We start from the raw sequence: 10,707 nt of genomic DNA on the forward strand, positions 1-10,707 counted from the left end.
GAATCTCTTAAAATATTTCAAATACTTTGTCCTTTGCTTGATCACATAGATCCAAAGCTTTTGACTATACTCATCGAAAAATGAGACGAAATACCTATTTCCTCCAATGGTATGCTCCTCAAAAGGGCCACATACATCTGAGTGTACAACTTCAATTATGCAGGAGGGTCTCATTGGCATAGTCAAAATGAAAGACTTTATGGATTACTTCCCTACTAAGGAACCTTCACAAAGTTTGTCAGACATCACAAGACTTGGTATACCTATTACTATCTCTTGAGTGATCAGTTGATTGAGTGACCTAAAATTCAGATGGCGAAACCTTAAATGCCATAACAAACTATTCTTGTGGTCGACAACTATTTTCAAACATCGTACCTCATTCAAAGGAGATTTCATTACCAAATTATTCTGAGTGTCGAACAGTTCCAATGCTTTATCTTTCATAACCATTGAGAAACCGTTTTTGACCAATTGTCCAACACTTAGCAGAATGCACTTCGTTCTAGGTACATAAAGTACATCTTTGATCATAGCTTTCGCTCCATTATTTCTTTGAATAACTATGTTGCCAGTACCTTCTGCTTGCAACGAGCTATTATCAGGAAGTTTGACCTTGCTCTTCTTCTACTCGTCGAAATTTTCCAACCACACCTTTAGATTAGTCATGTGATTCGAGAAGCCAGAGTCGAGGAACCACATCTTGGAGTCGACATGGTCATCATCAATTGCATCCATAACCATCTAATCATCTTAATCTTGATGGAAAAGGTTCACTCTTTCGTCCTTGCCTTTTGTCGGTCCCTCGTATTTCCTGTACCATTAGTTCTTAGTCAAGTGACCCCACTTTTCACAATTATAGCACTTTACATGTTTTTCTCTTTGTCTTTCTGATAGGTGTTTTCTTCTTTTTTCGAGGATTCAGAAGCCCTATCATCGACCTTGTGCTTGTGAGGGTTTGACCAAGACTTATTTCTCTGAGTCTTGTCTCCTTTGCCTTTGAACTTATTGGAACCACTATGCTTCTTCTATGCCCGAGTCTGCAGTGCTTGTATCGACTCTCGAACCCCATTTCCTTTCGAAAATCCTAATCTCAAGCGCCTCTAACGAACCAACCAACTCTTTTAGTTATATGGTTTCAATATTGTTGGATTCTTGAATAGCTACGATAACATGATCAAAGTGAGAGATCAACGTACACATTACCTTCTCAACTATCATCTTATCAATTAGGAGTTCACCATAATCCTTCATGAGATGTACGAGATTCCGCACCTTCGACATATAGCGTGCAATATTTTCATCTTCTTTTATCTGCAATAATTCATACTACCGTCACAAAGTCTGCAATTTAACAACTTTGAATTTCTCACCTTCTTCATAGTATTTGACAAGAATATACCATGCCTCCTTTGCCGATTCGGCATGAGAGATCTTGTCGAAATTTTCCAAATCTACCGCTGATTGAATGCAATATGCAGCCTTGCAATATTCATTCTTCAACTCCTTGTCTGCAGTTTTCTGCACATCGGTTGCATCCTGAGCAAGCTCAAGAACACCATTTTCGACCACTTCTAGGGTTTCATGAAAACCGAACAAAGACTTCATCTGCTTGCGCCATCGGTTCCAATTTGTGCCGTCAAGAATTAGAAGAGAATTTGGAAAGCCATTAGTGTCATTCATCTTTGCAGCAATTGATTCACGTTCCATGGTAACATGATCACCAACATGAAGCTCTTGAAAACACGATTAAGAACACGAACTAGAAGTTCTAGATACCAATTTGTTTCCTAAGACACGGACCAGAAGTGACTTTAAGTCAGTGTGTCGTAAACATACGTATTGAGAATAGGAGACCATCTGCTTAATTAAGAAGCACACCTATAATCTCCAGAAGATAGATGAGCGTTATATCCTGCTGGAATCCCTTAACGGTTCATCATCTAAGGTTAGTCACAGTGGTTTGCTATGCAGGATTAGTCACAGCAGGTTGGTTGTGCAGGGTTAGTCATAGCGGGTAGACTGTGCAGGGTGCTTGAGTCAATGGAAGTTATATCTCACGGAGATCACTGAACGGGTCATTGTCTAGATGGTTAGTCACACCAGTTGGCTGTGCAGGATAGTTAGTTACGATGGAGGATCGTGCAATTGTAATCAAGTTTGGTTATAGTGGATTAAGACCTTTGTTGAGAGGCAAATAACCTGAAGAAGGTGGACTGGAGGTAGGCTTAGTTAGAAGGTGAACCAGGATAAGAACGTGTCTTTTACTTTCTGCACATGTCATTTTAACTTAGAATACTCAGACAAATGTTCTTCAGAACTGTACTGAGCAAGTCTGAAGTTTTGATATCCTCTAGAAGTTAAAATGAACATCTTATTGGGTATGTAGTTTTACATCTTCATGCTTCCGCAACATCAAAGCATATTTCAATAGATGATTAAACAAAATAAAGAAAAGATGTTAAAGAAAAAAAAAAGGAATTTTAATCGATAAAGAACACAATTCAATCCCCCCTTAATGTGTTTTTCTCCACCTTCAAGTGTATTAACTGTTACTACAATGTCGATAGTAGATCTTTCAAGTTTTCCAGACACTTTTCCAAACAGATTTGCAAAGAAAATACAATAAAATCATAAATAAAAAGAAATAAACACTCACCATGGATAATGAAACCCTAACCATCAAATATATGAAGTCTGGTATAAAAACGTGTTTTTTTTTGGAAAACATGTAAATAGTTGAGCTCAAGGATATCAAAATAGGAAAACCAAAACAACATAAAAACTAAAATGAATGGAAAATCGAGCAGGAACATACCTTGAGTTATTTTCAGCCATGTCGAAGTACAAATCCTGAAAAAAGAAAACAGGAACAGATTCAGGTGAAATAGATTTGGATGTGATATAAATGGATTTGGATTGTGAAGGTCAAAGTCGGTTTAGATTAGGGTTCTGAGGTGAAAATAAAATCGATTCGGAGTTGACATTGTTATTGGCGTAATCTATCAAAAAACGAAAAAAGTGTATTCATAATTTTGTTTTCCATTGAAGTAAAAATGATAAAACTCAACACAATAAAGAAAAATATAAAACTATAAGAACAACCTCGAGAAAACGCAAAGCTCCTTTTAACTCAACACGGTGAAGAAAAATGTAGAGATGTGAAATGATGCAAGTTAACCATGGTGGAAGAAGCAAACCTGAGTGAGTGAGAGCGGAGCAAGATGAAAGGATGTGTTTTGAGAGAGAGAATGCAGAGATGAGGTAACTCCAAAACACAGATGGAGAGAGAAAACGAAGCTGTGTTATGAAATGGTGCTCTGTGTGTTGAGTCTTTTGGATAGATGGAAAATTGAATTTTTTAATGTGACCAATGGGTAGCAAACAGTTGGCATCGTATGGGACATCCTGGAATACATAATCTTTCTCTTAATTATGTAGTTACACATTCATCCTTTTAGTAAGGCAAAAGTGTACTTCAGAGGGTGATAAAAGGGCTAATTTGGTATTGTGCCTACATTTTAGGTGAAAAGGTGTGTTAAATTGTTAGAAAAGGTGGGTGAATTGACAGGTTACCAAAATGGCCTTTTTGAAGGGTAAATGTTTTTTGATAAAAGGGCAAAATGGGTAGATTGACTAATTATTTTGTAATGAATAGAAATAGTAGATAGTAGATAATAGAATAGTAGATAAGAATAGAATATGAGATAAGAATTGGCGTTTTATTTATGTACAGTTAGTGTCATTTGTCTTCTAAAATATTTTAGAGGAACATCCTTATGATTGTCTTGTTATCTATAATATGTTGTTACTCTATATATTTTCTACAGTATAAAACAAAACAAAAATTAATATAAAATCATCAAGTAGCACAAAATAATAAATAGATTGTCATCGTATTACGAGGGTGCTGTTTTTGTTGTACTTTGCTAGCCAAACCGTTTAGGAATTGGTATTCGGCATGTCTCCCATTACACCTAGTTTCAAGTAATATAGATTTTTATAGACGGCTTTATAACATCAAATTCTTCCTTGTACGTTACAGGGAGATATGTCACATAAAAAATAGTAATACAAAAATTAAATAGAATTTAATGTGTTGATTTAAAAAATAAAAGAATAATTTGTTAAACTTTGAGATGAGTTTATTTTAGAGGATATAAAGAATGGTGAATTTATTTTAAAGGTGTCACATTAGAAGTTTTATGACATAGCAATATTTAAATTATGTGACACATGAAAAAGTGTTCTGTCCGTTAAAGAAATCGTGACTTTGTTTTAATATATTATAAATAAATTTAATGAACCCTCAAAAGTTGGTCTAGCGGTGGAGGCTTAGATTTTGAGAGTGTGTTTTTTTCAAGGTTCTGAGTTTAATTTCTGCTAGATGCTATCAATCTTTGTGTTGGGTCAGTCCATCGCAAGGCTGGATACAAAGATTTCAAAAAAAAAAATAAAATTTAATGGAGTTGTAATGCAAATCGACTGATTTCAAATCAATGGTTTAGATCGATTAGCATGTGTAATTATGATTTTTTTTATTCATTTATTTACAAGTGAGTCTAAATTCAGTTGGATATTTGAAGTCTCACATTTTAAAATTCATAAAATGTACATCGTTTGAAACTCTCTTATGATATAATTAACTTTTAAAAGTGAATTTTTATATATTCAACAAGAACAAATTTAAATTATTTAAGCACACACAACTAGAAAAAGAGGTAATATATAAATTAATTATTTTGTATATTTAAAATAATTTAATAACACGTATTTTACATGTGCGCGTTTGAATAAATTAGATTGGGATTATTTAAGGTTTTTTCTTTACCCACCTCCCTATGGGGGTCATCCCCAGCGAAAACTCCACTTTACTCTGCTTGGGAAATGCATTTCTGAAATATTTTTTTTTCTAAATTTTTTCAGACTTATTTCCGAAAAAATCTCAAAAATTAGGATTTTGATTAATTCGGAGATGCATCTCCGAAAAAACAAAACAAAATCAAAAAATCCCAAAAATTAATTTTAGGATATTAATTAATTTATATATCATAAATTTTATATAATTTATGAGTAATGAATAATAATAATTATATATTATGATATAATTTATGAGTTATGAATAATAATTATTATATATTTTTATTTTGATTCATATTTTAAAATTTAAAATAATTTTAATTAAAAAAATTAAAATAATTTCACTTACAAAATGAGTTATAATTTTTTATTTATATATTTATAATAATTATTATATATTTACAAAAAAAATTTAAAAAATGAGTGTTTTAATTTATATATTTATATATTTATATAATAATTAAAATAATTATTATATATTTATAAAAATTATTATATATTTATATATTTATATATTAATTATAAATATATTTATATATTAATTATAAATATATTTATATAATAATTATAAAAATTAAAAAAATGAGTGTTTTAATTTATAATAATTATTATATATTTATATATTTATATAATAATTATTATATATTTATATATTATATATTTATATATTTCACTTACAAAATTAATAATTATTATTATATATTTATATATTTCTATTTTGATTCATAAATAAAAAGGAGTTAAATTTTTTATTTAGTTTAAAAAAATTAAAAAAAGATTTTGTCTTATTTTTATTTAATGAATAATTTTTATATTTACTTCTATATAATTCAAAATTTACTTATGAAATTAAAATGTTTTTGATTTATATAAGTTAGTAAAATAATTTTTAACTTTAAAATTGTTTAGGAAATTTTGATTCACCTTCATTTTATTGATTCACCTTGATTTTATACCTATTAATTGTATTGATTCACCTTGATTTTAATTTTTTAATAATTATTGAATTCTTTCGGAAGTGTATATCCGAAACATTCCAAGACCAATTTGGTCTTGGAATATTTCGGATATGCATCTCCGAAGACACCCCTCCCAAAAAAAAGTGTTTTCGGAAATGCATCTCCGAAAACTCAAAAAAGGGGGTGTTTTCAGAAATGCATCTCCGAAAACACCTTTTTTTCGTGTTTTCGGAAGTGCATTTCCGAAATAAGACAAATTTTGAAAAGAAAAAAAAGCGTTTTGAAAATGCATTTCCGAAATAAAGGGTATTTTGGATTTTTCAGTAAAGGTGACCTAGAAAGTAGGGAGGTGGATAAAGAAATTTCCTTAATTAATTATTATGTCCGGTTAGTGTAAAAAAAATTTTATGATCAATTCATCACTATAATTCGTTTATATTATTTTATAGATAATTTAAATAAAAATCATTTTTTTTTAATATTTAACATCTATGTTTAAGTGACTGTGTAAAATCTTTTTAGTGTGTTGGTACATTTCAATAATGAAAGAGTACTCAAATTAATAATGTACACATCACTTTTATAACCAATAAAATAAAGGCAAAATACCGTTTTTAGTCCCTTATGTTAATCTCGAGGTTCATTTTAGTCCCTTATGTTAATCTCGGGGTTCATTTTGGTCCCTTAACTTTAAAAAGTGTCATATTGGTCCTTTAACTCTTCAAAAGGTGTCATTTTAGCCCTTTTTGTCATATTAGCGACAAAAATAGCGACCGATTTTTGAGTTTTTCCGTCACTAATGTGACAAAAAGGACTAAAATGACACCTTTTAAAGAGTTAAGGGACCAATGTGACATTTTTTGAAATTAAGGGATCAAAATGAACTCTGAGATTAACATAAGGGACCAACAAGAGTATTTTGCCTAAAATAAACTACCAGGTTACTCTTAATCTAAAGGCATAAGTTTGTGAGGATACTAGAGCATCTACTTGGGAATCAAAAACCCTAATTAAAATGAATTAAGAAATAATTTCGATTTTGTCAAATATAAGTACATTATAAGTTTCTAATCAAAGTTAAATCCCGATGACATAAATAGTTGACAACGCTTTCAATTTGTGCATATTTTGATCTCTTAGTTTCTCTCACAATAAAATTAGGACTTGTCAAAGGCATTTCTTATTTAAGATTGTTCAATACTGTCAATGGTTGACTAAATAGAGTGTCCTATTCCCCTAAAACTCTACCGACTGACGTATAAGTGGACTTTCGCTCTAGAGCATCACATAGGAGCATGTCTCCATTCCCATCTTTATTGTAGATCTACATTCAACAGTCCTCAACGTCTCACACCTGATAAATTGATAACGGTCTTAAACGTCTTTCCATATATAAACCTGACACTGAATGACATCCTGATATTTTTCAACTCACACTTGCATAATTCCACATCTCTTATATATAATTTAAACACTAAAATATTAACCTTACATATACATTTCCTCAAAGATCCTAGAGATCTCAACCTTCACACCAAAAATCCTTTTTCGAAAATCATTTTCAACTTTTCATCTATTTCTTTTCCGGTGCAAAATAAGAATTAATTCTACAGCATAGTTATTCATAAAACTTGGACAAAGAAGTGCATAACTAAGAAAAACAACTCATAAAACAAATTCCCATGTATCTTGCAGAAATATACAAATCAAAGTCAAACAAATTTTAAATTAGATGACATAATCATTTATTTGCCACAATGCAATATCAACATCAAAGTCTCATTTATTTATTACATTAATATCATCAATAACTACATGAAGACAATGACTTATTCTAATAAATTTGTTTTGAATTTTTGCTAAGAAATAGATTATATCTATTTTCACTCAAGCACTAGAGCAAAACCTTGGAGTAGTAGGAGCAGAATTACTGCTTTTACCTTCTTCTTTCACTTTAACCCTTTCACTTCCATCCACCCATTTTTTCAATCTCTTAATCAACTTCCCCTTCTTAGAACAAGAAGGATCACCATGAGAACTAGAACTAGAACCTATGCATGACACATTTTGATGATGATGATGATGATCCAACAAAGAACAATGCAACTCATGTTTCATTAACTCTTTCCTTAAACAAACATTAATGTTCCTCAAGTAAATCAATTCTTCAACCTCATTTTCATGTTCCTTCTTAACATGTTCCAATTCTTTAAGAACCTTGTTGTAATCTTCCTTCACAATATCTCTTGATTCAACTTGCAAATAATATTTCAATGGCTTTTTATGTAACTCTTCTTTACCATTTGAAATTTCAAGCTTCTTTAGAACTTCATTCTTCTCATCTACCAAATTATCTAAATCCATTTTCATCTCTCTAATTTCATCTTCTAACTTATCAATCACATTAGCCCTTTTTTGCAATTCATCATAGTTTCTCATGATTTCTGCTTCTCCCTCTTTGATCATCAAAGTTTGCTCCTTTATCAAAACCGATTGCGCCTTCGATTTCTTAAGAAGCTTCTTAACCTTTTTCTCAAGCACCCTATTCTCTGATTTCAAATACTCAACCTTTTCAATAATCTTAAAATATTGGACAACAAAATTCTCCAATTTAATAGTTTCAGTCTCTAACAACGAAATCTCTCTATCGAAGAACTCGACGCGAGACATCTCCATTGACAACATGTTTTTGATTTCCATAAGCATAGATTCTCTCTCTTTCATTTCACAATATTTTTCAAACTGAAAAGCTAAAGCCAATTCTCGAATCTTCATACCTTCAATCTTGCTTCTTAAGCAAGCAACCTCTTGTTCCAAACATGAATGGTTTTCATAAACCACCAAGCTACTAGAAAGAACATTACTATCTATAGAGCTATCATTTTCTTCTTCATCTTCTATAGAAGAAAAGTTATCATCAACATCATGAGAGTGGATTTCATTTTCAATGGTATATGAGTTATTTTCTGAAAAGGAAGAAACTTTTGATAACTTTTTCTTTGTTATGATCCATGCATAGACCAAACCAGCCAAAGAAACAGCTAAAGGAACTCCAGCTTTGAGGATAATAGGCTTTATGTTTTCTGCTTTAAGTGTTGAGTTTTCCATCAAAAAGAGAATGAGAAATTTTAGATATTTGGTAAAGTTGAATAAGGTTTTTGTTAAGATATATAAAAGGTTTGAAAATGTTGCATTGAACAAGTTTGTAGGAAGGTTTTCCTTTGTTTGGAGGAACATTGATATGTGGCTTTTTGACTAAGCTATGATCCCCATCTTCTAGGGAATCTGATTCCTTTCTGAATTAATGAATTGCACTAGGAAATTTATGTTTGTCATGCTGGGCTTCTTTTCTTCAATGGGGTACGTGTGACCGTATTAGTCATAGAAATATATTCTTCAAATATTCAAACATGATCTTAATTTAAAGCAAAAGTAACCGACCCTAATTATTAATAAAAAATTAGTCAATTATAATTTTCAAATAATTATTTTATTTTAATAAATGTGTTTTTGAGACTCTCCAAGAGTCCAATGTTGGAGAATCATATATGAAGATGAACTTCATTTTCATTTGGTGACTCATTGGATATTAATTTTATTTTTCTTTTTCGATTTCAAGAAAAATCTCTATGGAGAGTGTCTCATATTTCTTAGTCGAATTACAATTAAAAACCAAAAGATATTCTATGGTGTTTAGAGCATTCTGAAGGTGAGAAAAATACGGAGGGGGGAGGGGTTTGAATTGTGTATCTAGTGAACTTTTGTTTCAAATGACAGCAACTTCTAAATCTGACCAAGTTCAGATTCTAACCAAGAGTAAGTAACAGCGGAAAGATTAAAGAAACAAAAGCAACAAGTAAAAATACACACATAATTTATCTTGGTTCCTCTATAACGAGAGTAATCCAGTCCTTTTGTCCCACAAGAGCTTTTCACTATAATAAGAACCTGATTACAATTTAGTCAATCAAACTAGAAAGAGACTTCTGCTAAAGCCCACAAGCAAGAGACTTCCTTGCTTAATCAATCATGAAACAAAGTTTTTGCTCAATCAACCTAGCTCGAGATTTCCTTTCCTAAACACACCAGTTCAAGACTTCTTTGCTCAAGCACGCATACAAGAGATTTCAAACTTTTTAACAATAGAATCTGATATTAACCTTTCTGTTTATATAAGTGCTTCTTAGTTAAGTTGTACACAAAGGGTTACACTATGAACATAATATAAGAATGAAGCCTTTCTTCTTCTTCTTCTTGCACAGATAATCTTCATTTTTGTACCTTATTGTTCTGTTGATATCTTGATTATAATCACATTTTCTCTCTTGAGTCTTTTACTCATATGTGGATATATCACACTCTATTCTCTTTTTCTCTAACATTCTTTTCACATGTCTGGTTGAATGTTTCATTTTTTGTGTATTCCCCATATTTATCCAATATTCCATTTCTCTTTAAATAGATACTAAGAACAGATCCATTAGAGAGGGAAATATTGAATCTTTAAATAGACAAAATAATCATTGACTGACTTTAGATAAAATAAAGTAAAGTGAGGTTAATTCCACAGCTAGCATAAATACGTTGAGAGGAGCAAAGTAGAGTGACATTTGCAGCGCAAAGCAGTTGAAGAGACATGAAAGTGAAGATACTAACAATAGTACTTTCTCTTGAATAGACATAAAGTAGTACACCGTTGTCACGAGATCTTCTCAAGATATCTTCTAATCAGGGACTTCTCATCAATGTTTGTTGAAGCTGGATCAGAGTTACTATCACCTTAATACTTAACTTCTTGAGTCAGAGGCTTCAGAGTCTTTGTGTTCTCATGACTGATATTGTCTTTATCATAGTCTTGATTAGATAAAGATAAAAATACTTTTGAAAT

The 10,707-nt window shown here is 31.1% G+C and overlaps 1 protein-coding gene across 1 annotated transcript; it reads right to left on the reverse strand.

Moving 5' to 3' along the window:
- Positions 1-7,504: 7,504 nt before the first annotated feature.
- LOC131620411 (protein CHUP1, chloroplastic) lies at positions 7,505-9,092 on the reverse strand. Its single transcript, XM_058891483.1, has one exon. It carries the CDS (start codon positions 9,054-9,056, stop codon positions 7,707-7,709), a length of 1,350 nt encoding a protein of 449 aa, XP_058747466.1. The 5' UTR covers positions 9,057-9,092; the 3' UTR covers positions 7,505-7,706.
- Positions 9,093-10,707: the final 1,615 nt, after the last annotated feature.

This window comes from Vicia villosa, linkage group LG1 (genome assembly GCF_029867415.1).
Source record: "Vicia villosa cultivar HV-30 ecotype Madison, WI linkage group LG1, Vvil1.0, whole genome shotgun sequence".
NCBI classification, from domain to species: domain Eukaryota; kingdom Viridiplantae; phylum Streptophyta; class Magnoliopsida; order Fabales; family Fabaceae; genus Vicia; species Vicia villosa.